Source organism: Chlamydotis macqueenii, chromosome 16, assembly GCF_036417535.1.
Source record: "Chlamydotis macqueenii isolate bChlMac1 chromosome 16, bChlMac1.mat, whole genome shotgun sequence".
Taxonomy (NCBI): domain Eukaryota; kingdom Metazoa; phylum Chordata; class Aves; order Otidiformes; family Otididae; genus Chlamydotis; species Chlamydotis macqueenii.
The window spans coordinates 925,065-952,878 of NC_141571.1; the positions used below are offsets into that span (position 1 = coordinate 925,065).

The 27,814-nt window shown below is 54.3% G+C and overlaps 3 protein-coding genes across 3 annotated transcripts in view; 1 reads left to right on the forward strand and 2 right to left on the reverse strand.

The window, feature by feature from the left end:
* Positions 1–2,692, reverse strand: part of NCOA6 (nuclear receptor coactivator 6) — a 49,295-nt gene extending 46,603 nt beyond the window's left edge. Inside the window, exon 1 of the mRNA XM_086760916.1 lies at positions 2,542–2,692. The gene's annotated coding sequence lies outside the window, so the exon portion shown is untranslated. The remainder of the gene's footprint in view (positions 1–2,541) is intronic.
* RBL1 (RB transcriptional corepressor like 1) overlaps positions 1–27,814 on the forward strand; it is a 278,968-nt gene that overhangs the window by 194,333 nt on the left and 56,821 nt on the right. The gene's annotated exons all lie outside the window — the stretch shown is intronic.
* GGT7 (gamma-glutamyltransferase 7) lies at positions 3,723–27,759 on the reverse strand. The gene is made up of 15 exons (XM_086760707.1): positions 27,565–27,759; positions 24,424–24,650; positions 22,930–23,081; positions 21,877–21,991; positions 21,320–21,387; positions 20,572–20,645; positions 19,952–20,145; positions 17,518–17,605; positions 16,643–16,770; positions 14,419–14,507; positions 13,508–13,660; positions 12,862–12,979; positions 12,387–12,524; positions 11,294–11,393; positions 3,723–9,806 (listed from the first exon to the last, which is right to left on the reverse strand). Exons 1-15 carry the CDS (start codon positions 27,743–27,745, stop codon positions 9,643–9,645), a joined length of 1,989 nt encoding a protein of 662 aa, XP_086616833.1. The 5' UTR covers positions 27,746–27,759; the 3' UTR covers positions 3,723–9,642.

A 27,814-nucleotide genomic window follows, 5' to 3' on the forward strand; every position in this document is an offset into this window, starting at 1 on the left:
TCTGCTCTGGATGGGACACCAGAGTTCGTAACAGCACAGAGACAAAACTCAAAATGTCCCCGGCATCAGTAAAGCAAAGGTGAGCTGGTCATCCGGCCAGCAGACAGAAAATATCTCACCTGGAGTTTGACGACACATCCTCCCTGCCTCAAGTCTGTGCCATCCAGGATTATTTCTCCTTCCACTTCCGCCCCTTAACTTTTCCCACCCTGTGCATTCTCTCCCCTTATTTCTGCTCTAGCCCAGCATTAAGGAACAAGTTTACACAGGAACACAGTTTTTGCGACGCACAGGGTTAAGTCTTGCTGTTCAGTGGCCTACACGCTAACAGGCGTTCTGCTTGCTCGTAGTCCCTCCCTACGCCACAGACTTTGGATTTCTCAACAGAGACCTCACGATTTTGAAACAGACACCACCACCGCGCCTTCTGCCCTTCAGGGAAACACTAGCGACCGATAAAATATCCCTATTCCCAACGCAACCAAACTGCTACAGGCACGTTAACTCTTCGGTATCTTCAGCAGCAAACCCTTTGCCACCACAAATGCGCCAAATTTAGTATGTCTGTGTAACTCAGTTGTAATTCCAGCTTCCACTCTAAAGCAATCAATCTGGTATCAGAAAATAAAAATACACTGAAAATATGTTTAACAGTTATCAGTTTGAAATATTTAACATCTACTACAAAGGCATGCAATCTTTGACACTGTCATATTTAAATGGACAGAGAGTGGCATTACAACTGTTCAGCAGAATTTACTTCTACATCCCTGTATTTTCCAAGTATTGAAGCCACTGAAAAATGAAAAGCCTAACACTTGGTTTACAGATGCACCAGGCAGCCTGGATTTCTCAGGTTTCCTCCTATACAACTGGTTTTTATTTTAAGGAAGCACCTATTTTTTTCACTAGAATAGTGTAAAACTACTGCATCTGTTCAAAGCCTGTTGCAAAGAACTCCTCCCTCCAAGTCTTAGAGGAGAACAGGCTTTCCAGAGAGAACGGCTGGAGAGCGCCGCTGGCAGTTTTTCCAGCCAAAATCCGGAGCCTAACGGAATACCCTTCTGTAGGTTTAAAAGATTAAGAAACGTCATTTCTCAACAGAAGGTCAGGTCTGCGTGCAGCCTCTCCCATTCTGATTGTATTTTTTCTCATAGGAGAGTAGGGATACAGTATTACTGTGAAAAATTTCCCGGTAAAGCCAGTTAATTTTCAAAGGAAGCCACACAGCTCAGAATATCTGAAGAGCGTATCAATTTCTAGCAGTCACCCTGACGTCTTGCTGTAGGTAGCACATTCAGAGCAGAGGCTAGCAGACCTGGCCTTTTTGGATACGTGCCTTGAGACCGTTGTTTCTCTCTCCACAATGTGCAGAGAAAAGCTGCAAATATTTGCTATAACAGAAAAGAGCTGCTAAACCCAAAAGTTGTGGTTATTAGACATGGTGACCATTTTTGAAAATGCTCACTTGTTCTCTGCGGTCGTTTTCTCATACGGGAAACGCTGAAAGATGCTTTAGCTACAGAACCAGCAAGAAAGACAATGCACAATAATTATAAATACCAACAAGAGGCACAGTCTTTCCTCTAACAAAATTCACCCAAGAAAGGCTTTACTACAGTTTTCACACAGGGGAACGAGCACAAATGTGCGTGTCTGGAAGCTGAGGGCTTATGAAGAGATAAAGCTCATTACGCTGCGATTTGCCCCCAGCTTTCACAACCACGCCAAGGGGAGCGACAGAAGAGCTCTCTGCTTGCCACTACCCAAATAAGTCAGAAGGAATCAGAACCCTGAGATTTCTGAGAAGTTCTAAAAGCAGGCGAAATTTAGAGACACGCAGGAATCAAACCAAGGAGTTACAAAGCCTTTCTCTGACTATTTTAAAGTCGCCAATTCAAACAAAAGCTTGGGTTCAAAGAAACGTCAACGCATCCTCTCTGACACCTTAGGTCGACGTCAACGCCCGCACGAGGTCAAGGCTGAGGAACCAAAATCAGACCCAGCGCCCCGAGAGAAGAGGTTCCCGTGGCTGACAGCACCGCGCCGCGCTCCACGGCGGGGCCGCAGACGCCTTCCTCCCCGGGAAAGGAACGGCAGCCCCGGCCACGGCCCGGCAGAGCCCGGCCACCGACGGCCCGGAGCTGACGCGAGCTTTAACCGGCTGCGGCGAAGGGCTGCGATCTGCGCGCCGCGACAGACGGGCCCGCCTGCAGGCCGCGGCCGAGCGGGCTCACCCGGCGCCGGTGCCCCGGGCCGCGGCCGCCGCCGCCCGCTGACAGGCTCCTGCCCCGGCGCCCCGCGGGGCCCGGCACCCCTGGCTCCCCGCGGCCTGGGCGGCCCCCGCCGGCCGCGGCCCGGGCCCACGCTCCGCTCCGCGCCCCGCCAGGCCCCGCGGACCCTTCCCGCCGCGCCACGGGCCCGGCCCGCTCCCCGACACTGCCGGGCGCTGCTTCCGCCCCGCCGCCTCTGTCACGCCCGGTCCCCACGGGCGGCGGAGAGGCCCCGTCGCGAGCCCGGCCCGGCCCGGGCCGCCCTCACCTGCCGCTGCTGCTGCCGCCGCGCCCGCGCCGCGAGAGCGCGCAGAAGGGCGGGAGCCGCCCGGGCGAGCGGGGCGGGCGCGGGGCGGGGAGGGGGAGGGGGTCGCGCTCGGCGCGGGGACGCCCGGGACACCCAGCGCAGGCCGGGCCGCGCCGCCGCCGCCGCCGCCTCCCTCCGCCGCCGCCGGCACGTGACCGCCCGCCCCGCCCCGCCCGTGCGCGCCTGCGTCCGAGCGCGCGGGGCCGGGGAGCGGCGCCCCCTTGGGGGGGGGCGGGGGGGGCTCGGGGCCGTGACCCGCGTCGGTCGGTGCGGGGCGGGGGGGGGGCGGACACGACACCCCGAAAAAGGCGGCGTCCCCCTGCCCGGCCCCGGCGGGGAGCGGCCGGGGCCCCGCGCCCCCCGGCTGGGAGCCGCTCACCGCGCCCGGGCCGGGGGCGCCGGCTCCCGCCTCTGCGAAGGGACAAACGCGCTTCCTGGCTGGAGTTAGGGAAATAGCAATGAAGGCCTGCACAGGAAACTCGGGGGAGGCAAGGCTTTAAATTCAGAGGAACTTTAAGTGATTAATTCATTCGATCTTCATCGGAAGGTCTCAACTGTATAAATATCAATGAATCACACTTTTATCTCGTTTTTACCCCTGGGAAATGGGAAAGCAGCCAGAGAGCGGCCTGACAGGGAGCCAGCAAAGGCCGCGGTGCCCAGTTCCAACCCAGAGCCTGTTCATGCGGCTGAGGAGCCACTGCAGACCCCGGCGCGCGATGCTCTTGTCGAGCAGAGCCCATCCCCACGGGACACGGAACCCTGCAGTTTGTCTCTTTCTACGAACCGTTATCAACGGCAGAAATGATAAATTAACGATAAAAGGCCGTGGCACTGCAGAAATGCCTGGCTGCCTTCCCACCAGGCGTTGCTTTCAGCAGAAAGCTCTCACCTGCTCGTGGTAAAGGAACAAAACACGTGGCAATTACTGTTTCAGGCTAGTACAATAATCGAAAGTCCTCTGTGGGAAAAACAGAGACTTTAGTCCTGCAGAAATACCTCAGATTAACGTCAGGGACTGGAGCAGGCTCGGCTGGCATCAGGCGGGGCGGTGCAGGCCGGGCGCTGCGGCGCTGGAGCCAGCCCTCACAAACCCCTCAACCTCAGCTGCGCGCAGATGGCTGCAGGAGAAATGACCCGAAAAGAGGAAAACGGGCTCTTTATTTTGCAAAACCTTTTACATACAGTATTCCCACACCTCATTTGTCACTATAGCTCGCAACACAGAAAAAGAATCTCTTTTTTTAAATTGATGTATAACTGCATTCCATGAAAAAAAAACCCAAACAAAATAATTAATATTGTGGCTAGTATACGGCTTACCTAAATATTGCAGGTGTGTGGAGAGCGGTGAGCAGATTGCCTGTCTCCTTCGCATTTGCAGCTCTGAAGCTCCCTGCCGGCAGACAAGCACTAAGGATTGTGCTGTTCAAGCCTTTTTCTGTTCATGTCTTCTCCAGCTTCTGGGCCAGGGCCCCCACCTCCGGCACCTCTCTGGTGCGCTCCGGCCAGGTGAACAGCCCTTCCCCGAGCCCCCGCGTCCCTCAGAGGTGTCAGGAGAGGAGCCGGGGTAACAAGGGATGTTCACCATGTCTGTTGGGGAGTTTCTGCATCGGCGTGGATGTTCCCGTGCTTTGCCTTACTCTGCTCCTGCCTTTTGAGCCAGGCTGGAAATATGAGGAAGCCGAGAGAAGACGTCTTCAGCACCTGAGAATGACCTCTCTTCCCCACTTATCTTCATGCCTTCCTCTGTTTCAGGAGACACTTCTTAACCCAGCTGCATTTAACGTCTTCCTCCTCCAGTCTGATCTTCCCCAAAGGCTCATGCGTTGCCCACTCTGGTGCAATTAGATCCAAAAATCCTGCTTCCAAAAACTCCCCGTGTTTCGCACCGATGCTGCTGTGCTTGTCTTAACAAGATTGTCCTTCAGAGTTTTTTTTGTTTGCTTGGTTCTGTATGTATTCTCCACATTAATACCAGGATCATCTCATATACCATAGCCAACAAGTAGAACGCTACTCTCCAGAACCCGCTTTTCCTGAAGCACAGTTGGGGTATCTCACCAAGGTCTGCTCGAGCCCTCGAAGTGCTGTGACTTTCTGATCCGGGTTGAGAGGTCCCACGCAGATAACTGCCCTGTGCCTAATTGCACACGGATCTGCAAACACCGTGTCCGTTCTTTGTCGGCAGCCTGGAGCCTCACACATCCACCTAGCACTTGGTAGCATGCTGCTGATGATGGCTTTTCCCTTATGCTTCTGCTTGCTGTTTGGAAAGACCAGAACTGGCACAAACGCTGCATGATTAAAATTAATCCCCCTTCTCTCAAAATAGCTCTGCCACAAGCGTAAGGAAGTAAAGGGAAGGGAGAGCTGAAGGGACACCGGGGTGGTAGGACACGACCGAGGACCCTTCTGAGGCATCTCCACCTAAGCCTGGCAGCTGGAGGAACCCAAAGTGGGTTTGCCATCCTGTGTCTTGCAGCTAGCGAAAGGCATGTGGCAGGAGACCGATGGGCACCTGGCAGCGGTGAGAAGGGAACAGCATGAAGTGCGAGGGGGAAGCCATACGGGCTGGCTCCGGCACCACCACTCTATCTTCGCCAACGCGTCTCTGCGGCCAGAGCTGGGGTTGTTGCACAGCCTGGAGCCGCGTACGCAGCTTAAACGTTTCTAGGTCTTGCCTGGCCTCTGTACACCATAACCAAGACAGGAGATTTTTGGGGGGCTAGATCCGTACTGTCATTCTGTGTTTGTGGAGCCCCTCTGTGAGCAGACCCTCATTTTGGTTTGGATCCTGAAGCTTTGCTGCAAAACAAATGATACAGAGAGACCGTCACCTGCAGAGAGGGAGGGCTACGTACAGCACGCAGGGACGGCTGTTTGAGCCACTGCATGTTCTGCGCACAGAACAGAGAAATGCATTTGAGATCACAACAACCAAAATCGTGGTTATATTTATGTGCATTTTCATACAACAGTATTTTCAAAGGAAAGGTATTTTACAGAAAAAGTAGGGAGGCTCATGACCAGGTGTAGATGTTTCCAAACTTAAATACTATACAATGACTTGAACAAAATAATTTCTCCTCTGACACCACTGTGGTGCTCACTCAGAGAGAAGGAAGGGGGACCTGTTGCACTGCAGTCACAATGACCTCTGACCTGGGCTTTTGTTAAACTGCGAGCGCCGCGAGAAAGGGAGAGCTGGGCAACTGGCTACAGATGGGACAGACAGGGTTGGGGGACAGAGGAGCCATCCTCTCCTCCTTGGCTCCAAGGAGATGGAGAGGTGAGAGCCGGCGGGTGGGGAGCCCTGGAGAACTCTCCTTTCCCTGCTAGCATGCAGATGTCCATCACTGAAGGATGGAAGATCTTTCCAAAACTGCTGTGAGGAAAATACCTGGGTGCTACAGGAGCTCTTCCTGCCCCACCGGATTCTTTGCAAGACCTTACATCTTCAGTGTTTTTGATGCATTCATGAAGGAGATGCAGGTTTCATCTCATGGTGTGCACCGAGGCCTGACTCCCCTTTCTCTCCAGCAAGGCCGTGTTGGGGTCAGGCCGTGGAAGCTTGTCAAGCTGTGGAGCGGGTGGAAGGAGGCTCTGAGGTGGTGCAGCCAGAGGGACCCCCAGTCACCGCATGAGGCTGAACAGGCACTGTCGGACTCGCCGCCCCCGCTGAGGGCCCCCTCAGAGAGACGCTGGCAGGACACGGGTCACCATCCCTAGAGACTGGGGACCCGGACCTGCTGCCCTGGCTATGGCAGCTGCTCTCTGCCCTCCCTGTCCCCGGCAGCCCTGGCTCCCCGAGGCACAGAGAGAGGCATGCTGCCGGAGCCGCTCGCTGGAGCGCAGGAACACACGGTGTGCCCAGGCCCACCCATCAGCACCTGCCCCCATCCAGCCCCTCTCAGGGGCCGGGCACTGAACGGGACAGCGATGGGAACAAAATAGCACAGCCAAGGCGCCAGAGCATCCTCATCCCCGCAGCTGCAGGACAGCGGCGCTGACTTCTGCCCTATCCCCCCTTTACACACAGCGATCAGTGCTCGACGTGCACTGCTTGTTATCTGTGCTCATGAACGGCATCGAGCCTTTGTGAGAAATACTGATAAACTGAGGTAACACTTAACGAAGAGCCTGTCTCCAGCTTACCCCAAAATAAACACCAGTATACATCGATGGGGAGCAATGCAAACATGGGCAGATTGCGTTCCACATCTTAATCCACCTGATTGCATTCCACATCTTAATAGTCACATTTGGCAAAGGCTTTTTTTTTCTTTATTTTGTTTGGGTTTATTTTTTTCTTGTAAAAATTTTCTTTATTGTTTTTCTCAGCCACTTTATATCTTGTGTTCTGAGCTCCTCCCTGACGCTTTCATGTAAAAGTTTCAGCACAAATTCTGCTTCAGAGCTGTTAGACGTCTGCAACAGCCCCAGGTTGAAATCAATGCAGTTACTCTGCACGTACAAGTCTCCAGAACACGGCCCTTTATTTCACAATGTCTATCATCTCACGTCTGTACAGAAGGAAACATTGGGTATTTCTCAGTACCTCACATTAAATTCATCAGATCTCATAGCAACAGATGGACTCAAAGTATCAGAGACACTGGGCCAATTATCAGATTAAAGGTTTCCCTATCGAATACATCTGTGCTATACTGACGCCATTTTTAGATAGAGAAAATGGGGAATAATTCAAAATATCTTTACTTCTCTTAGCCATGACCTAGGGGTCTAAGTCCCATCCTCCAATTCTTTTAAATTTTCTCTTTTTTGCAACATAGGCCATGATCTAGCGCAGCACTTGGGAACACGCTTTATTTTAAGATTCTGAATAATTGCTGTCAAATTGTACCTCGGGGTGTAAGTGCCCTTCTGAATCAAGACCAGAGTCTCTAACTCCCAAATGAATACACCGTTTCCAGCGTCAGAAGTGAGTTGGTGAATTCAGTTAATAAGGAGGAATTTCATCTTTCAAAGTGGCTTGTGATATTCCATGCAAAGTGCCATAGTGACGATGACGTGACCATGTATTTTGCAGCTGTGCACGGTAAACCTCCATGCCTGACGGACAGATCACTGCTGAACTGTACCAGAAAACCCCAAATTTCCTTCAGTGAGATTCAACGCACAAAACTGCGTTTTCCCCTGAAACTGAAAAGGTCTGCTCCAAGACACGGACAGTTTTACGAGTGCTCCGACTTTGGGCAGTGACCAGCTCTAGTCCTGATGACAGAGGACTAAATAAGAGATTTGATGGCCCTATGGTGAAGGAAGTCTCTTCTTGCCCTGCAGGCAGCGTGGTGGCACAGCAGACAATTCTCAAAGACAACGTTGTACTTCCCCGTCTCTCAGCTGAGGCCACTGAGGCGTTTGTAACAGAAAATACCACTGACGTTCCCATCTGCTAGGTAGCTGCCCTGCTCTTCTCATAGGTGGCTGCGCTTCAGCGGAGCATAACAGCATCTCTGTCCTTCCTCGGCGCAACGTGCAAGGCTTCACGTAAGATGCTCTGGGATCCTCAGCTGGCAGGAACAATTAGTCCGATTAGTTGCCGTAGCGTCCTGACTGCCTCAAAACGAGCCATGCGCTCCCCGTGTCAAACGGCACCGAGTGTTAGAAGGTGCGTTACAAACAGATGGGTGTGCCTGCATCCCGCAGGAGGAGGGTTGGGGGTGACTGGCGTAATCATCAAACGAACCAAGACAACCATAAGCAGACACACATATGTAATATGTACAGTGGCCACAGATGCACTTCCACCATGAAGGAAATAATCAAGTTTTAGACTGCAGAAAATGATAAAATTCCAGGATTTTTTAGTGTCAGGTGCCTCTGTCTGTCTAGCTAGCAAAAAGAGAAGGAAGTGTCCAGATGTGGGCTGAATGAAGTGGCGCAGCTGTCGATGCGGTATTATTTCTTTAGTCTATTTCAGACAGGAAATGCAGAAGTATTCTTACATTTTGCACTATATGCTGCGGACAGAAAATTATCTCAGTAGTGTTTGGTTTGTTTTGCACCTTTTCTCTCTTCAGTTTTTCCAACAGAGCCACCAGTATCAAACACAGAGCTGAAGTACAGGCCTGAATTCAGTACGCAGAAAATCCCAAGCCTCTCTGTGGGGATTACACGATTCGGGCTTTCAGAGCAGCCTGAGATAGGGCAGCATAAGGAAAGCCCTGAACCTACCCAGACGCTCTCCATGTGGTTTTCAGGCCATGGTCTGTGGATTTTTACAGGTCTGTGGAATACTGCTAAGATATCTCCCAAAAGTATCTCAGAAAATCAAGCCCATTACCACTAAGCTTAAATTCACCATGGAAGAGGCTGAACATCAGTAAGAAAACTGCTGCGGGGTTCACAGGCTGTTAGTTGAAAACCACTGGTCCGCTTACAAAATCAGACTGCCAGTGAGTCTGTGCAATGACTTGATTCAAAATATTTACTCCTGAAATTCAAGGTATGTGGCGATGTGAGAAAAGGAACTAACACAGGAGGCTGCACGCTGGTAAAATCAGCTGGCCCATACGGAGTCTTAAAGGACTGCTTGATATTCCAGCTCCAGAACCTACCAACGCTGCGTTAGCTGTATTAATGACTGGCTTACGCAAGAGGCAAAGGATGAACCTGGGAAAGACAGGGAGATGAAGATGACAGTATCATCACCAGCTGGTTTCTCCTTTGCTAATGTTCCTGCTCACTAAAATTAAGATGCTGGCTAGAACTGGGCTTTTGAAAAGACTGAAGTCTTTTAGCAAGACTTATTAGCAAGACTACCAAAAGAAAAGTGTGCTCCCTGCATTCCTGTGACAAAGACTGGGCTACTTGCAACTCAAATCGTTTAAAATGAAAAAAAAAAAAATCAGAGCGCTGTATGTCAGTGCTGCTAACCCCTCTGGTGTTGTCCCGGGTGGGGCACACAGAGTCTACTCAGCAGTGCGTACGCGGGGCTCCCGCCCAGGGGATGGAGAAGGGGCTATTTCAGAACATGCACGTCACTTGAGCGGATTTGTCTAAGCCTGGTTTGGTGAACACATCACCCGGGAGGTGCTACAGTATGGTGGCTCCAGCAGCATCCTCGCTCCTGGGGTCCTTCAGGCCGATGATGAAACTGTTAGTTCTCCTGGCCCCATGAACCAGGGAGACCACTTTGACTTTATCCACTTGATGGCCCTTGGCTACCAGAAATTCAATATCTTCTTCAGGAAACTCACCTGTAGGGATTTTAGAAAAGGAGTTTGTAACTGAAACCACTATTGCCTTTGATGTTCTAACCCTGTTGGGACCTGCAGTGTGAAGGAATCTGCCTGCAGCCCCTTCGGATGGCATCCCAGCGAGGGCGAGCCAGGTGGCCGAGGAGGACCAGCACCCACCGCCCCGAGGAGCGGTCTGTCAGCTCTCAGCAGCAAAGGCTGCTCAGAGCTGGGCAGGCTCTGTGTGGTGTGGGAAACAGGAGGGTCCAGAAGACCATTTAAAGATGTGGAAGAGCCTTCTCTGTGGAAAAAGGGGAAAATACATTGTTGGCACCTCCTGTAGTTATTCTTCTTACAGGACACGAGGCAGTCCCCGCTCTTTAGAGCTGAGTTACAAACAATGGTAGTAATAGTTTGTCAAAATTAGATGCAAGGCAGCTCAAAACAAACAATAGTAAACCAAGCTGCCAAATGACAAACTTTGTGATAAGCCTTTCAACTTCCCCTTCAGGTACTTCTTAATCTTCTAGCCATCTACCTTAGGTTGCTTGCTCTTCTGCTTTTATTTTGTTTATCTGATGTTTTGCAATTTCTGTATGAATAGAAGTGTCTGAGGATGGGAAGCTGGGGCTGCAGCTGGACAGACCCAGCAGGCACACAGAAACCCCACAGCTATTTAAGCTGTATGCATTGCAGATGTGTCTTAGCATGCATCTTGTTGATGTTGAGTGTCCAATCCCACAAATTAGGGCCTTTTGAAGTTCTGAATTTGTTTTAATTACATGCTAGTTTCCAAGTCTGCAGGTCACACTCGACAGACATTTTTAGATTTTCCTCTGAAATGGGAACACCTAGAAACTTTGGCTATTTTGTGTGAAATCAGAAACAAATTTCACTTATGGTTCACTCTGGTAAGGTATGGGGCTTTGTGGAAAACACCAAACAGACCCAGAGGTGCAGTAACAAGGCCAAGAGCTGGCATTGCAGCCTCCAGAGTGTCAGCGTTGACGTTGCATTTCCAGCACTGCCAAGCTACAAGCCTTGCCATAAGCCTTGTTTTCTCCCCAGCTGGTGGAGTTAAGGGACAGGGGCTGGAAAGTGAAATAATATCATTTATGGCAGTGGTCATAAAGCACAGGAAGATCTGCTAGCTCTCAGGACCTGTCTGGGTGAAGCTGTGGTTGCAATCTTGTTTATCTGGAATCCTCAACGCCATCAGATCTGGAGGGGCCAGGGAGCATTCCCAAGACGAGAGGGAGAGGGCATGGCTCAGCAAGGGCTCCAAGCTTTCCAGAAGCTAGGTTGCTGCTTTTTGTCTTGTTTTTTTTTTTTTTTGTTTCAGTCTTCCCCAAAACCCTCAGCTGGTCTAGGGTCCCACTGGGGACCCTAAAACACGGTGAACTGCACGCTGGGCTGTCGCACTTCCACAGCAGTGTGCTAAGAAAACCCTGCTCCTTTTCTAACCACGCTAGGTTTGCAGGCTGGCCGCACCCAGTGTCCATACTCACTGTCAACCTGCAAGATGTTGGACTGAAGCTGTGGGTGAAGTCGACCAAGTGACAAACTTTCACTCAGATTCTTGTTAAATGTCAAAACATTCACCAAAACCTGCAAGAGAATAAAAGATCCTCAGTAATAAAAAAAAAAGCGATGAGAATAGGAGAAGCCAGCTTCCTGAGCATCCCCCTAATTGGTGGCTCCCACATCTGCAGATGCAGCAGGCAAAGGAGATTTTGAGCCGTTTACCGAAGTGCACGGACTAAAGCAGGGTTTTGCACATACAAAGAGGCCCTTGAAATGTGGCCTGTATGTTGTTGTGGAGAAGCAGCACCTTTTCAGGACTGCAGGGGCTTTTTGCTGCATAGTTTCTGCTACATTAGGAGAGTCATGTGTCTGGAACGTGACGTAATCTCTAAATAGGTGTTTGTTACAGCCAAAGCTCAGCACATGACTTCTCCAAACAAAGCATCAGGAAGCAATGGTTGGCTTTAGTCCTGCTCTGAACAATGCCTCTCAAAAGGTAAGGAAAACAGGAGCCATTCTTGTTGTGCCTTTCTTTTTAGCAATCCATTGCTGTTGTGCGTGCAGTCAAGCCACTGGCAAGGGCTTCACCTCATTACAAATCATAAATTAGGAGGAGCTGCCCAACCTATAGCTAGTGCTGAGCAAGGAGGAATTCCGTTGGGAACGCACTAGAAGGAGCTTTTCATAGGGAAAAGGGCTAAAGGGCTGCCACTCTCCTGCAATCCTCTGAATAAAAAGTGCTCTTTTTTTTTTCCCTAGTGATCCCTAAGATGAGCTTTGAACAAGTATCACAATTACACAAAACCATTAGAGATTTTGCAGAGATGCTTTTCCTCTACAATTTTGAGCAGTGCCACCAGGAAAGGCGCAAGAGAAGTAAATCAGAAGCTCTTAGAGATTTGAAAAACCAGATGTGCGGAACAGGTGACATCAACTGAACTGGTGATCCTGTGACCACCGGTTTCAACACAGCCTGGGACATGCGGAAGGGAAAGCCGGTACTGCAGGAGGGGACCGTTCTCTGCACTGAGCTCAACAGCTGCTCTGAGAGGGCGGGTGCCCGAACGCAGCACTGACCTGAACGATGCTGCTCAAGGCTTTGTCCCCGTTGTTAGCTCCCAGAGACAGGTACGTCCCGCACATCCCCTCGGACGGTCTCACGATGGTGGGCAACAGGAAAGACAGAGGCCGTTTCCGAGGCTGGATGAGATTTTGCTGCATTTGAAGAAAAGACAAAATGCATAAAAAGAGTCCATAATTCAAGTCCCCAGAAAAGGCCAGTTGCTTCAAAGTGCATCTAGACTGCAGGGAAAATAGGTAGCTGAGTGTCGTTCGTTAAAATGGCATTGTAATGATAACTGATACACATGAAGCCTTCCATTTCCTCTGTTTCAGTGGCTCATACAATGGAAAAATAGGAGCTTTCTACAGATTGTTGTCTCTCTGTTATTAATAAGGCATTAAATAGCCTCCTTGTTGTGGAGATGAGAACAAAACTGGAAAAAAATGGAACAGACAGCTCAAATAAAGACTTTGTCATGTTGTTCATTACCGGCCTGGGAACAGAGTGGTTCATTGTTTTATTTTGCCAGGAGAAGTCCAACATCTGGCTGTTCAGGAGGACTCCAGTGGGTGTTATTATTCCACTGCCAAAGGGACGATTCAAAGAACTGAAAAGAAACACGAAGAAATCTCATTAAAAATCCTCCCATAGAGGTTTGTACAGCTCAGGGCTCTCAGGGCTCCAATTTTCTGTCCCATCTTGGTGTGACAGAGACTCTTTAGTAGTTCTTCATGGCTGGTTAGATGTGAAAGTTTCCATGTACCTAGAAGCAGGAACCACGTGGGCAATAGCAGCTCTGTCCCTCCCCATGTTTAAGGATTCCCCTCTAGGTGATGGATCCATCTCCATTGCCCCATCGGTCCTCAAATTTGGCCGTCGCCTCCTCTCCAGGAAGCAGATTCAGGCCAATCCAAACACGTTTCACTGTCAGAGGGCTGCAGGATTGCACAGGGCAGAGCAGCACCAGCGCACACATCTCCACTCCATCTTTCCCGTTTCTCCTGTGGCAGGACTAACTGGGACAGAGCAGCCCAGCTGCTCCAGGGCCGGTCCCATCCTGCCCTGCTGAACCTGCTTGCTTCTCCCTGCTCCCACCCTCTGAGTACATTATGGAGAGAAGAAGGAAACCCTTTACCTTACAACCGCAACAATGAAGTCATCGGGTCCCATGACAAGGACCTGGCTAGCGGCGGGTCCGCTCTCCACGGAGAAGTGAGGCATGCGGAGATCAGACGAGAAGGACTGTGAGTCATTAATCAGCTGGCGCAGGGAATTAGCTTCTGATTTACTTCAGCAATGAGAGAGGGAAAGAGGAAAGCAAGGCATGAGCCGAGGAAGCTGAACATCTCTTGGTCTCTCTGCGGGAGTACATCTACACAGCTGCCGGCGAGGGGGCTGGCACTGAGGACAGGGAGCTCCTTCGGTTCACACGATGGAAGGAGACAACATGCTCAGTCTGCACAGAGCGGCAGTGCTGTGGCTGTGGACCACCCAGGCTCTGCCTGCTGTGGTAAACACCCCCAATGACAAGGGGTGCCACCACCTGGCTGCATGCCAGTCCTGCAGGAGGAGGGCAAGTCAGGCCCAGCTCTGGCCACCAGCTGTGGCTAAACCTGGCTCTGAGGTGGGAGGCTGGGCTGAAACCCCACGCCGGGCCTCCCTGCATGTCTGGGTGTACCACAAAGGCATGGCGGGGAAGGGACAGCCAGAAACTGCATGTGTGGTCATGACCATGCAGGTGGCTGTTTGTCTGACCTGCTGAGAAGGAATATTTAGAGGGGTGAGAAAGTGGGAGGAACCCTCAAGATCAAGCTGGCTCCAGGAAACCTCTGTGCCAGGACGTCCCATGACCCATCCCCAGAGACCTGTGATATCGGCTGTGATCCTTGTGGAAGAGTGAGCCCTAGGAGGACACTCAGGGACTGACCTTTCCTCGGTAGAAGGGAGGTAGGAGGACCTCAGGTTTCCCTGTGCACTGAAAAGAGCAAATCCAGGAATAATGTCCAAACCACACACCTTGCTACTGTCACCGTGCCTGCCACCTACCTCACCATGCCTTCTGCAGCGTGAGTGACGGACACATCATCAGATGGGTCTCCCAGGTTGCTAGCTAGACTCAGGGCTATTTTTAATGTCTAAATTGAACACACAAAGAAAGAAAGAAGGAAAAAACATTTAGGTGGTCCTGGAAATACAATTTTTGATACTCCAAACAGGGAGAGGTATCTGGTCTCCCGGCATGTTGGCTAAAGCCTATGAAGAAAAATGTCTAAAAGCCTGGTCCTGGGAACACCTCAGTGCAAAGGGCTGCCACACACGGGTACGGGGACCAAAGGGCATCAGTGTGGCATGGCAAACTGCTGGGGGAGCGGCGCGTATCCAGCAGTGTTTGTCCAAGGTGGAACACGCCTGGCAGGAGCTGACCCGCTGGCTCAGCCCGGCTAGGTGGTTCACCTGCACTGCCAGCTGGCAGACAGGGTCACCAGGATGCCACTCACTTTCCATTTCCATTCCTGAGTGGTCACCACAGCAGCAGAGATCGCACTGAATCCCAGTGGGACACTGGGTCCTGGGCTCACCGCTGCCTCTGGCCAGCAGCTGCACTGGCACAGCGCCACTGTCAGGGAGAAGTGAGCTACTCTGCTCCCCCGCTGCTGCCTGTGTTCTAGTTGTAAGTCACCCACAGTGTCTGAGCAGAAAACGTGAGTCCCAGCACAATTAAGGGAACGATGGTGTAAAAAGAGGAAGGGATCTGGTTGCTCACACATGCAGAATCCTGCCTAAGTCAGCCCATTGAAAATGGGAAGGTGCAATTTCAAAGAGACAGATTATCCAGCCCCGGTTTTACAGTGTGTAGCCAGAGGACAGCCACGAGGAGAAATGTGTTCTTCACAAGCCAGCTTGTGCCTAGCAGAAGGGCACTACTTTCAGCTGGCAGCTCAGGCCATTTTCAGTCAAGATTCCAGACAGGACATTACCCTGCAGGTAGACAGCTAGATGTGACTTCTGTTTTGAAATGTGCTGCACATCAACAACTTCTTCTGAAGAGTCATAATTTATCTTCTGACGTACAGTGTAGAACATGATTAACATCTGGAGAACGTTTCATGTTTCTGTGCAACAGTCTCCTGACCACTGTAACACATGAAGGATGTACAGGAGGCTTAGTGGCCAAGGAAGAGCTCCGCTGAAACGCGCAGACCATGTCCACCGCACAGGCACAGGTTCAGGACATCTTGGTCGTAGCTGTCCCAGGGATGGAGTGTCTGGTGCTGACCTAGCACTGAATCTCAGCCATGTGTTTGGCCAAGTGATCCCAAGGAATCAGGGTGACACATCATCTGAAGTGACTGCCCTTTATCTGGAGGTTGCTGTTCCTCAGCTGGGACATAATAACCAATGGGTGAAACTCTCAGCCTGGTGCAAAAGCAGAGCAAATAGATTCCTCCAAAGCTTCCTGAAAAGAGCTCAAAAATAACTTAGGTGAGTCAACCTTCTCTGCCTCTGCACAGGCCTAGCAGCATGTAACCCCTCCAGTTGCTGCATTTTTGCCAAGAGGCAATAACTTCCAAGCACCCACTGTCCTGTCTGCTACAAGGATGTGGTTACATCCTCACTTAAAATTCCCAACACATAAAACCCAGCTGTGGATCTGTTACGCATCTAAGAACATAACTCTGCTTACAGAACAGGAAACGGAGACTTGCTTGACTTCCCGGGAAGCTGCAATGTTTCAGTATGGTTGACAGCTCTAAATACTGGAAAAATCATTATCTGGACCACTGAGATCATGAGGCACATTAAAAGATAAAGATTTTTTTTTAAATATAAACTGTTAGGTCAGTTTTCCTCGTCATCACCACGCATGGGTTTTTGCTGGCAGCATCGCGTTGCTGACGCTCCTTGCAGTGCCCTAGCAGGGCTCTGGTATGGGCAGGGCCACTGGAGCACAAGAGGTGGAGATAGATGGGACCACGCTCAGCTGCCCTGGGGTCATTCTGAAGAGATGATCGCATACAAGAAATGGGCAAAAGCCACAGTTTGTTCTTCTGAAAAAGCTCTGCCTAAGCAAGAAAGAGCTCAGCTGAGCAGAAGGCTCCAGCATCTGCACCTACCTGAGGCAGCAGCACAGCTCAGACCTACACCTGAGCAGTCTATTTGCTCGTTCTTCTCTGGCAATTACCTACAAACATTTTTGTGCAACCAAAGAATAAATAAATTATTCTCTAGCAGCACAAGAAATTCAGCCAAATGTTGAACCTCCTCTTACCTCTGCCATCCAGTGCAAGATATTCCCTCTGGATGCTTGACTTGTGATGTTGAAGCCCTCAAGGATGTTCAGCGCTGTGACCAGTGCAGGACCTGCGTGTGGCGGTGGGGGACTGAAAACGAGATGACCTGTGAAGGGAAGGAGAGAGGAACGAAGCTGCTTTTGTCAGGCACTGTCCAGTTATAATGCCTTCCCATAAGCCACGTCCTTGGGGACAGGGAAACCCTTCCAGATTTGAGGGGAAGTAACAGAAAGCAACACGATTTGAAACGGATTTCCCAAAACATTCCTGCCGTAACTTTGTTTCTTTATGATGCATGCAGGACGGCCAAATAGGGATGCTTTTTTTACATCTGAAATTCAGTTCTTGTTGGTTGATTGGTTGGTTTCTGGACTGCAGGATGGAAGAATGGCGATAGAGAAGATGGATTTGCAACATTACAGCTATAAGGAGAGCAAATACAGGGATTTCTAGAAAACAATGACATTTTAGAAACTTTTTGCATAAAGTAAGTTTTTCTCTCTTGTAGATCAACTTTGGGAACTGTCTTCAGACGTAGGCACTAGCCTACAGTCCAGCTTCTCTCTAGACACTGCCTCGGTACGCGATCATGTTGCACCTTTACGCACTAACACGATCAAAATACCATCGGCCACTCTCCAGGGAAACCAGGCCCACCTCAAAGCGCCAGAACCTCCTGAACTGCCTGTGAGGCACCGCGCCAGCAGGCAACAGCAGGAAACTCCCTGGAGGGCTTTTCTGCAAGGACCTCAGCGCAGCTTTGATGTCAGCTCTTGTGAAATACTGTCGCCACCTCTTGCCAGGGGAAGCAAACTTTTAAGTGGGGCTGCACAGCCACGGGTCAGATGGTTACCTCGATAGACTGTGTGGATGGGACTCTCCACTGTAGCACTGTAATTGCTGAAGTCTTCCTCCGCCAAGACTCCTCCATAGCTGTGGACCTGTGCAGGAGAGCAAAGCAGTGTGCACTGAGAAAGCCGAGGCAAGGCTTTCTGCGTTCCTCGGGCTGGCCCAGGTGAACACACACCACGCTGTCAAACAAATACCATTGAGATTCCCGAGCCAAGCACCAGGTTCCTCAGGACACCCTGAAAGTCAGTGCTTCTATGGCCTTGGTGGCTGGGCTTACCACTCACCGCTGCTGGAAGGCACCACAGCTCACCTCCAAAAGCTCACCCACCCCACGGATGCTCTGAAGACATTCTGCCTGCCCGTGAGGATGGGGACCGGTGCTGCCTCACAGCCTGCTCTCCCCTGGGTGGTAAGCATGAGTCTGTTAGAGGTTACGGAGCATTTGAATACCGCCAGGATAAAAGACATACGTGGCTCCAGGAGAGAAGGAACCTGGGTGCAGCAGGTCACCATCACTAGGGATCTTTAGCATGCAATCCCCACCCTATTTCTAATTATTTCAGATGATAGAGGATCTGCTGTACCCTTGGTCTTTCTATAAGACTCTCGTAGAGATAAAATTTACTGGGCTTGATAATTTTCATGAACACAGTGCAGACAGGAGATTCCCTCCACTGTGGGTCTTCTGTGGTTGAGTCATGATGGAGATGAGGTGGGACCATCACAACTGCACTCTGCCGATCTCAAAATCCCCTGAAGTAGGCAATACTCTCAGTCAGTGTACAGCTCCCACTGTGCACATGCGCCAACTCCTTCCTTCCACCCGGAGAAGCCATACAACCTGGTGAGAGGTTCTGCTGGGGTCAGTTGCTGCTATGAGTCCTCTGGATTTCCATCCAAAAATGGGCAAGAAGAAATAACCTGTGCATGCTCCAATTTCTAAAACTAGCCAGCTAACTTGGCAAGAGAACTCCTTCTCTGGCAGAAACGGATGAATCATCAGAGCAGGAAAGCTAATGCAGTGCACCTTATAGGGGGCAGCATGGGGAACCACCCCAAAGCTGCAAAAGATGTGTCCTCTACGTGCAGTCCCTGCCCCCTTCCCAAACCAGTTGCAGAGAACAGGCCAGGCTGAACCCACGGGCTGAGGTGAGCAGGCAGGTGCCCGCGCCAGGAGCTGGCTCCCTGGGGCTCGGCCAGCGGAAGGCCCAGGCGAAGCAGCGAGAAGCGGGGCAGGAGCCTGATGGCACAGAAACGGGAGAAGCCCTGGTCAGCCACACTGCAGACACCATCTCAAGTTCCCCAGAGAGCAATTTTTGGCAGCTGTGCCTTCCCGCCATGGGACAGAAACAAAGGGTAGGGTGTTTTGGAGCTTTACTTGATTTCACCACATTGATGGCCTCCCTTTGCCAGAACAATAAACGCTGTAGGGAGCCAGCACTTCGCTCTGCTCTGCAACCAAAGCTGGAATCGCGTGCCTGATCCCAGAGCTTGCCAGGGTCTTTTGGTGGGGGCCCTTTGCCAGGGCCTTGCTCCTCCACAGAGAGTTTGTGCTTCCCTGCTGCAGCCCTCAGGTCAGGGGAAGGGGGTGATCATAGATCCACCGGTGATACAGCAGGGTTTGGCTGTGGAGATGCACCACAAGCTTGGGACTTTTCCTGTTCCTTGTTCTCCACCCCTGCTGTGGTCCAGGTGAACCGTAGGAGATTTCCCAACACAGAGCTCACAAATGTCTTAGGCTTGAGCTAAATGAACGCATTGCAGATCACTGACAACCTACTGAAAGTGCATCACTTGAACCACGGTGGTGGGGAAAAATGGTGCCACCAGGCACCCTGCCTGCAGCTACACAGGGATAAGAGTTGTTTTGTTTGGATTTTTTTTTACCAGAATAATTACTTTGTTTGTTGTTCCTATATTTTCCAGACCACCTCTAACAGGAGTTAAACTACTGCAACCCGCAGCGGGACCACGCCTGCCTGATCCTCCGCTCACAACACTCACAGCTTTAGTTTTCAGCCATCTTCCTGCAGTCTGTATCTTGCAGTCCCACTAACACAACAATCTGCTTCTCAGCAGTGGGGCACCTCTTGTTACAGGGAAAAGGGGCTGTCACGGACACCCACACAGCCCAGAGCAGGGCTTGAAACTGAGAGGTTTTTTTTTTAACCTTCAAATACACTGTCTGTCCTGGTTACAGAGGAAATGGAGATTGTGCGGGCCGAGGGAGCGACCTGTGTGTCACTGACACCACTGCGGTGACAGGGACAGGGCAGCAAAAGGAGGCTCCACACCTTTGTCCCCATCATTGCGTTGACACCTGGCTACTGCTTATCTCCACATTGTCACCGTAAGCAGATGAGATGGCAGGTGGCACCCCCAGCCCCAGCTGTGCCGCGTGGGCCGGGGCAGAGACGGGGACAGACGTGGCTCACCTCGGAGATTATCTCCTGGGTCAGGTTTCCGCTGTAGAAAGCTGACGCGCCTTCTGCCCCCAGCAGCTCCAGCACAGCGGCAAGGTCCGGGCGCCTAACGAACATGCCGGGCAGCAAGGGCTGGCCGTCTGGCAGGAAGATCTCCCGAAATTTGTCAGAGTAGTTCTGGTCCTTCAGTTCACTCAGGGCTTTGGCTGCGGGTGAGAAGGGGAAGGGCATCCAGAAAAGCCAGGGTGCAGGAACGCGCAGGGGACCTGTGGTCACTGCGCACCTGATGGGGATGCTGGAGACCTGCTGCTGCCTCTTGCCCCGTTTCAAAACTAGAAGGAGCCTGGATCACGCATCCATTACAGCTGGGAAGGATACCCAAAGAAACCCCAGCACCCTTGGCTGGCCCTGCGCTGCTCTGCCCTGTCCCTGGGCAGCCCTGGAAAGGGCTCCAGTTTTGCTGCCACCAGGCTCTCCCCTCACACCTTGCTCAGCTCCCAACATCACCCTCCTCCAGGCCCAGAGAGCCCTAATGTGCCCTGAAAAACCACCTACAGCCCCAGCTGCCTCGCAGCTGAGCACAGTGGCCAGCGTGCTCCTCTGTGCTGAGCGGCCACCCACCAGGTACTCACCTAAATCGTGTGTGACATTAAAGCCATCCTGGGCCACACTGGCCACGAGACCCATCAGCTCGGACCACGGAAGCCTGCCAAAGGAGAAAGGACAAGGAGAAACGTGCCTTGGAGGGGCGCAGCAGGGCAGGGTGCTGGGGAGCAAGCGCAGGGCATGGCTCTGCAGTCACGCGGTTCCTGAAAGCCCAGGCTGTGGGGCCAGCGGTGGACAAAATGAGCAGCGAGCTTTCAGTGGGCTATTTCTTTTTAGCAGGATCATCTCAGCACGCCACGATGTGCACCAGAGACGAGTGTCAGCACAAGGGCAGGGGAAGGGGCATCTCTGCAGCAAAATCTCAAGTCAGGCCCATCCCTGAGCAAGTCATTCAGATCCCTCCCCTCCCTGTCCCAACAGGGTATCAAGGACAGCCACACTTCTAGGGTCCAGCTACAGAGAGAACGCAAATACACAGACATGCATGGAAATGTCCTGCGCCTGTTTCTAAGAGAACATTTGTTGTCCGTCTTGTTAGCCAAAATTTCACTTTGCAGAAAATGTGATGAAGTTGAATTCTTTCTTTTGTAAAATGAAGTACCAAAAAAATAAACATCTTTTTCAATATAACCCTCCAAGCACCCCTTAGCTAATGGTTCTGACTGGTAGCTGAGAACATGCCTGATGGCAAGGACTCGTGTGCTCCCAGCGTCCCTGCGGGCACCCCAGGGCACAGCTGTGCAGCACGAGGATGGCCCGCCTGTGCAACCTTACCTCCCGTGTAGCTGGTGCGCCTGGAGCATCCCCTGTACTGTGCCCGGCACCCCCACCAGCAGACCTGCCTGCAAAAGAGGAAGCACAAAAAGGAAGAGTAGTCTCCTTCCCAGGAGGACACGGTCCCCAGCCGCAGTCAAGGAGATGCAAGCTGTGTTCACGTGGGAAGTGTCCACATGGTCTTTAGGAGAGGAGAAGAGGACTGCAGCAACACACTAAATTAGGGAATAAAAGTTTTTGGAATGAAAGAGGCAAATTCCATCCTGGTCTCAACCCAGTTTGGTCAGGAGAAATAACTCAGCAGAGCGACACAGGATTGTGCTCCTTCCCGGGACTCTTATTCCCCTGCCCGCCCCTGCCGCTGTACTCCCCAAGCCCTGCAGACTCCACGCGTTTTGGGGCTGCCAAAGAAGTGTTTTCCCTGGACTCCCCACGTCTGTAGGACCTGGGATCTTCCATGGTGGGAGAGGCCTCCTCTCGCTTCCCCAGGCATCTCCCCCTCAGCCCAAGAGTTGTGGGGAGAGGAGGGCTGGAGACACTGGGATGCTGGTCCTCACCTTGGTGTCCTTCTGCAGGTCCCCCTCCGCTGGGACACCCAGGGGAGCCACCTCGCGGAAGTCGATCACCCAGCTCCTGTTCTTCCGGATGTCGTGGACCAGCATCACCCCACCCCTGCAGCAAGACAGGGGTCATGGCATGGCACTGGCTGTCCCTGCAACAGCCACTGCCGTAAAGCCAAAACAAAGAGCCTGGGTGCCACTGGGGCTGGGGCCAGTCCCAGCATGACGGGGCCAGCGTAGCAGGTCCCCAGCCTCAGCAGTGACCCAGGGCGGGCCGGCGCTGCGGCGCTGCTGCCCTTCCCCAGAGAGCGGCTCAGGACAACGGAGCCAGGGCCGCTCTGGCATGGGACACAGGCAGCCCCTGTGCTGAGCCCGCAGCAAGGCCGGATCGGTCCCTGCCAGCGGGGCCAGAGGGCCACTGGCTCTGTTCCACTGCCAGGCTGGGACTACCTGAGATTTTCTTTCTAATCCGAGCAGTTTTGCAACAAAACAAGGTTTTTGCTTACAGCAGCAATGCGTGGCACAGCCTGGAGAAGCTATCAGGTGGCGGTGTTTTACGCAACGCTCCCGAGGCCTCCTGCAGCACCGAGAGCAGCAGGCTCACACGATGCCACCCTGAGGATGAGGCCCCCCTCGCCGCCGTGCCTCCCCGGCTGCTGCAGCCGCAGATCTTACGGAGGGAAGCACTCGATCTCTGAAAGCACTGGGACTGAGCCCAGGGTGCTGCGAGCTCCTGGCACACTCGCGGAGGGGCTCGGCTGCCTGCGGTCACTTTTTCAACCCTCTCAAGCCTGAAGCTTGGACGTCCCTGGCAGCCACGATGGCAGCCACAGCTTCTCCCTTCCTGAGGGTCTCTGTCCCAGCTGTCCACTCGGTGCACAAACAGTCCCCATCCCTGTGCAGATGTGCACGTGTCCACCGCCTGATGTCAGAGAGCTGGTACCACGCGCTGGGACTCGAGGTACCATGGAGGCACATCTCAGCTGGCGGGGAAACCACCTGCTTGGGGACAACTGCAGACGACAGCATGGGGGTGAGCAATCAACTCACCCGCCGATGCCCGACGTGTGGGGGTTGACGACTCCCGCGCAGAGGGCCGAGGCGATGGCCGCATCTACCGAGGAGCCCTGCTTGTTGAGCACCTCTATGCCCAGCGCCGTGCAGCGGGCAGCATCCGTGACCACGGCGCCGCGGTGGAAGATCTGCCGGAAGAGGACAGTGGTTGCGCGTGAGGAGGGGTGCTGGGGCTGCCCAGATCTTCCGCCAGCTCTGTGGGACCCGAAGCCAGAGGCCAGCACCAAGGCTGTGGCTGATCTGCATTTTCGGGTGCCTCCGAATGCCGGTGGGAGTAATACGTCCCTTGGCACGTCCCTGCACCAGGGCAGCAGCAGCCACTCTGCCTGTAGCCGTGACCGTGGCCACCAGCTCAGCTGGCTTTCAACAGCACACACGCTGAGTGGATGGGCCACGTCTCGCCCGCCCTCCACAGCCCCAGGGCAGGGTGGGACAAATCCTCGAGAGCAATGTGCGATGTGTGCTGTCACTGTGCTGCAGCGATGCGGCCACTGGAAATGGGAATACAGCTGCAAAGAATGCAGCATCCCCCCCAGCGCCATGGCTTGCTCTTGTCCTTCCCTGGCACCAGCGCTAATGCAGTCACGGGAGGTTTTAAAAGGTTCACGCCAACCCTTCGGTACAAATTGCAGCACCTCAGCACGAGCCAGAGCAGCCCTGGGAAGCGTGAAGACGGAGGGGGCACGGCAGGCTGGCGGGCAGGACCGGCGTTGCGCAGCCTCCCTCCGGCGCTGCACCCCAGCCAGCCGCGGGGCCAAGCCACTCCACTCCCATGGCTGCATTCTGCATGCCAGTGAGAGAGCAATACATTAAAAAAAAAGCAAATCTCTTTCACGTGGCCTTGCAGGCAGCTCTGCCCTGCTGGGTGGCACGTGGAGAAGACAATGGTGACTGCTGGTTGCCCCCGGCCCTTCTCAGGCTGCAGTACTTGGCAGATGTTCTGCGGGAAGGTCCGACCCCGTGGCCATGCTGCCATTGCTCTGCAACTCAGCACTGCTCTGTGCGACAGATCAGCAGAAGCTCAGCTCCGTCTTCAGCTGCTCCCCTGCCTGGTCCTGGACGGATCCTTCCAGAGGTGAGCCTGGGCATACAGATCCTTAAAGCTCTCTCCAAGTGGGGATGTACGAAAGATGCCGACTGCTTAACTAAGGACTGCTTTCTGAAGGCACTCACATCTGGCTCAAACCACAGCTGGAGACACAGCCCGATTCCCCCGGCAGCACCCCCAAACCTGCCAGGCGCAGCCACCCACGCCCTGCCGCAGGGCAGGCACCAAGAGCCCAGCTCACCTCTCCGAGCACAACCCCCAGCCACAGGAAAAATCTCCTGAGACAATCTGGGGTGGAATCACAGACGCAGCACTCAGGGTCCCACTGAGGTGGGGCCCATCAGCATTCGCCCCGCTAAACTGCTGGCAAGGAGGAAAGCTGGGGAGCTTCGTGCCACTGCAAAAGCCACTGTTTCTCTTACCTGAGGATCCCCAAAATAGATCTGCATGATCAGGGCCACTGTGACCCCCGTGGCGAAGGTCAGGCAGGCAGTGATGATGACGGTCAGCCCATCCTGCCGGCAGCTGCAGTCTCCAGAGAAAGGGTCCTTGCTGGTCTCCTGGAGGGGGGACACGTCCTGGCTTCCCATCTCCGATGAGGAGGAGGGCAGGCGCTGGAGACGCGCAGACTTCAGGAAGGAGTCTGGGTCTTTGTGGGCAGCAGGGAGAAAACAAGTGTCAGTTATTGAGCAACATGGGCTCCTATTGCAGTGTTTACCCAGCGCGAACATGACACCGTGCCCCTTCCAGCCAGGCTGTTACCTCCCCCATTGATCCCAGCTCTCAAGAAACTTCCTGGCTCAGATGCTGCTTTAGGTGCTGCTACTGATCCCTTCCTTTAGCTCTAGTTACTCCAAACTGACTTCCCTGCAGATTAAGAGGGGCAAAACCCCCTGAATTTTGCTCCATTCCAGTCCATTCATCGGTCTTCAGTGATGGGCCCACAGTTACTGCTCTGTTTGGAGGGGTCCTTAACACAGCACTGCCTTGCAAACAGGTCTCTGAAATGCAGCGGGACTGAAGAAGAGGAAATTAAGACATTAAAAAAAATAAAATCCAGCAGCTTTATCTGGAGCTATGCTTGAGCTAAAGCACGTGAGCGAACCAGAGGCGAAGCAGAATGCGTGGCCTGGGCACAGGAGATTCCTCTACAGAAGCACGGCAAAGCGAGGGTGGAGGGAGCAAACCTGCAAACCGGAGCGCCTCGGCCATCCACCCGCTCCATGGCAGGAAAGGCTCTGCTTTAATTTCTTGCTTCCTCCTGCTGACAAGGCCCACTGGGAAATCAAGCCACTCGCCGAAGGCCCAGCTCCGAGATGGCAAACGCAACGGGGCAGGGTTTGCTGGGCATCCGCCAGACGGCAAACGATGCTCGGCAGGATGAAACAGTCTCGGTTTGGCTCTGACAGACACCTGGAATCTCTGCTGGCAACAGCTGCTGCCTTCGCAGCGGGGAGGACGCCGCTAAGCGTGCCCTGCCTGTGCACGGGCGCTGCCGGGCGCTCGGAGCCACCGGTGCAGCCGTGGGGACATCCCCATCCTGGCCGGGCACAGAATGGGACCGAGCGGCTCAGGGCATCGTTCAGGGCTCCTGGATGAATTCTGGGGGGGCTGCCGAGAGCCAGTGGGGGCTGCAGGGCCCTGCGCATCTGTGGTGGCAGGAAGAGGAGCACCAAGTGGAAAAGACAAGATGAGAAGCTTGTCCCTCCATACAGGGGACGTTTCCCAGGCTTGGGGTAAGGGAAAAGGGTGCGAGCAGGACACCCCGCACCCGCCACCACCCCATCGTGCCTCTCCATCTGCTCTGGCAGGCAGCATCTCCCTGGGGACTGCCAACCCGTGACATTAAAAAGAGCTCCTGGGTGCAGCTCTCCTGGGGCCAGGCAGGGAGTGAAGTTGTGATGGCAGTGATGCTGCAACCAGAAGTAAACCCCCTGCAGCCAGGGAATCCCCTTCAGGTGAATTTCATCTCACACACGCTGCGGTGATTTAGGAGTGCCCGCGGGGAAGGCTCAGCTTTCCCCACCTGCGCCTCAGAGCACACACAGAGCCCCTCACCAGCGCGTCTGGTCTGGGCGAGCTGGGCCTGCAGCGTGTAGGCAGAGGGGGACGCCTGGCTGGGGCGGTGATGGGCTGGGGCGCCTCCGGCAGGGACCATGCTGGGCCTGGCAGGGGACGCCGTCGGGCAGAGACGTCACACCCAGCCCCTGGCACCCTGCGGCAGGGCACCAGCCCCACCAGTGGGGAAACAGTGAGGAACGAGCTGGGTCCTCTGCCCCACCCCTCTGCTCTGCTCCTGTAAGTGCTGGTGACAGGCCAGCCCCGCACAAGGGGACACGGACACCCAGGGAGCAACTGTGGGAGAAGACAGGCCACGGTGCTCCAGCGTGGCCACCCGTGCAGAAGTCCCTTCACTCTCCGCCACAGACATTCTGCACGGCCTTGGGCAAGTCCCTGTGTCTCTGCGACCACTGGTGCTGCGCGGGGACAGCAGGGCGCAGTTTGAGGGACAGGAGTGGCTGGAAGGGGTCTGTCGGGAGCACAGAGGGCAAGGAACAGCCTGTGAGGCAACGCCCCGGTGCCCGTCCCACCACCAACATCCACGCTTGAAAGAGAAACCACCAGCCCTCCTTGGCTTCCTGGGGGCTGTGAAGGAGACGTTGCTTCACGGGGGATCAGCGCTTTGGGGAACCAGGGCCACCTCAGCTCTGGAGCCACTGCAGAGGGGACAGCAGAGACTGGAGCCGCTCACGGGCTCCGGCAGGCGCTGCGGTGCGGGACCATTCAGTCCTCTGGGGCGTCTGTCCGCAGCGCCGGCAGCACAACGGGGGCTTCCTCCTTTTAATGAGATCTGGGCGCTGGAAACCAAAGGTCTGGGGTCCGTCCCTGCCGGTCTGGCAGATAACGTGGCAGGGAGCGGCACGGCCGGCTGTTGCCGGTGTCAGACGAGCGCGAGTTCCCCCACGGCAGGAGAGCAGCAGCTCCTCTGGCCATGGGGGAGACCGATACCCCGCAGGGCGCCGGCACAGCCGAAACCGCACCAAACTCCGCTTGCGCTCCACTCGTGAGACGAGAGGCCTCGCGCTTTCGGAAGAGCTGTTCCCCCAAACCTGCACGCAGCAGCGTGGGATGGCGGGGGACGGGCAGCGGGAACCTCACCCGGCGCTGGGTCCTCCGCGGGACGGGGCGGCGGCCGAGGGGTGCGCGGGGCCCGCTCGAAGACGGGCCTGTGGTTTGGGGGCGATGGGGCAGAGGCCAGCCCGTGCGCGCCGGGGGGGACGGGCAGCGTCGCTTGGGGAAACGGCGTGGGAGAGAGCGAGCGATTTCTCCGGACCACCGAGAAGGCAGCAAGCAACGGCAAACAGGCGGAGGGCTCTCTCCAGGACCGAGGGGGCACCTGGCTTTATTGCAGCCGGCGGCGGGGACCGAATCCCGGGGGTCTCCGACAGCGGCGCGGGGGGCGAGCGGGGGCTGGAGGGGACCCCCGGGCCTGGCCATGGGGCCGCGGGAGGGACGGGGGGGGGACCCGGGGGCCGCGGGCGGGCTGGGCCGCCGCCCCTCACCGGTCTCCTGCTCGCCCAGGAACGCGTCCTCCTCCTTCCGGGCGCGGAGGCCGCCCTCGGCCGCGCCGCCCGCCTCCTCCTCGGGCAGCCGCGGGAAGCTGGTGATGCTCATGTAGTCCACGGGCGAGCCGGCGGCCAGGGCCCGCTGCCGGCCGCCCCCCGCCTCCACCGGCACCGCCATCGCCGCCGCCGCCGCTGCCGGAAGGGGGCGGGCCGGGCTGGGGCGGCCTCGCGGCTCCTCCCCGCGGCG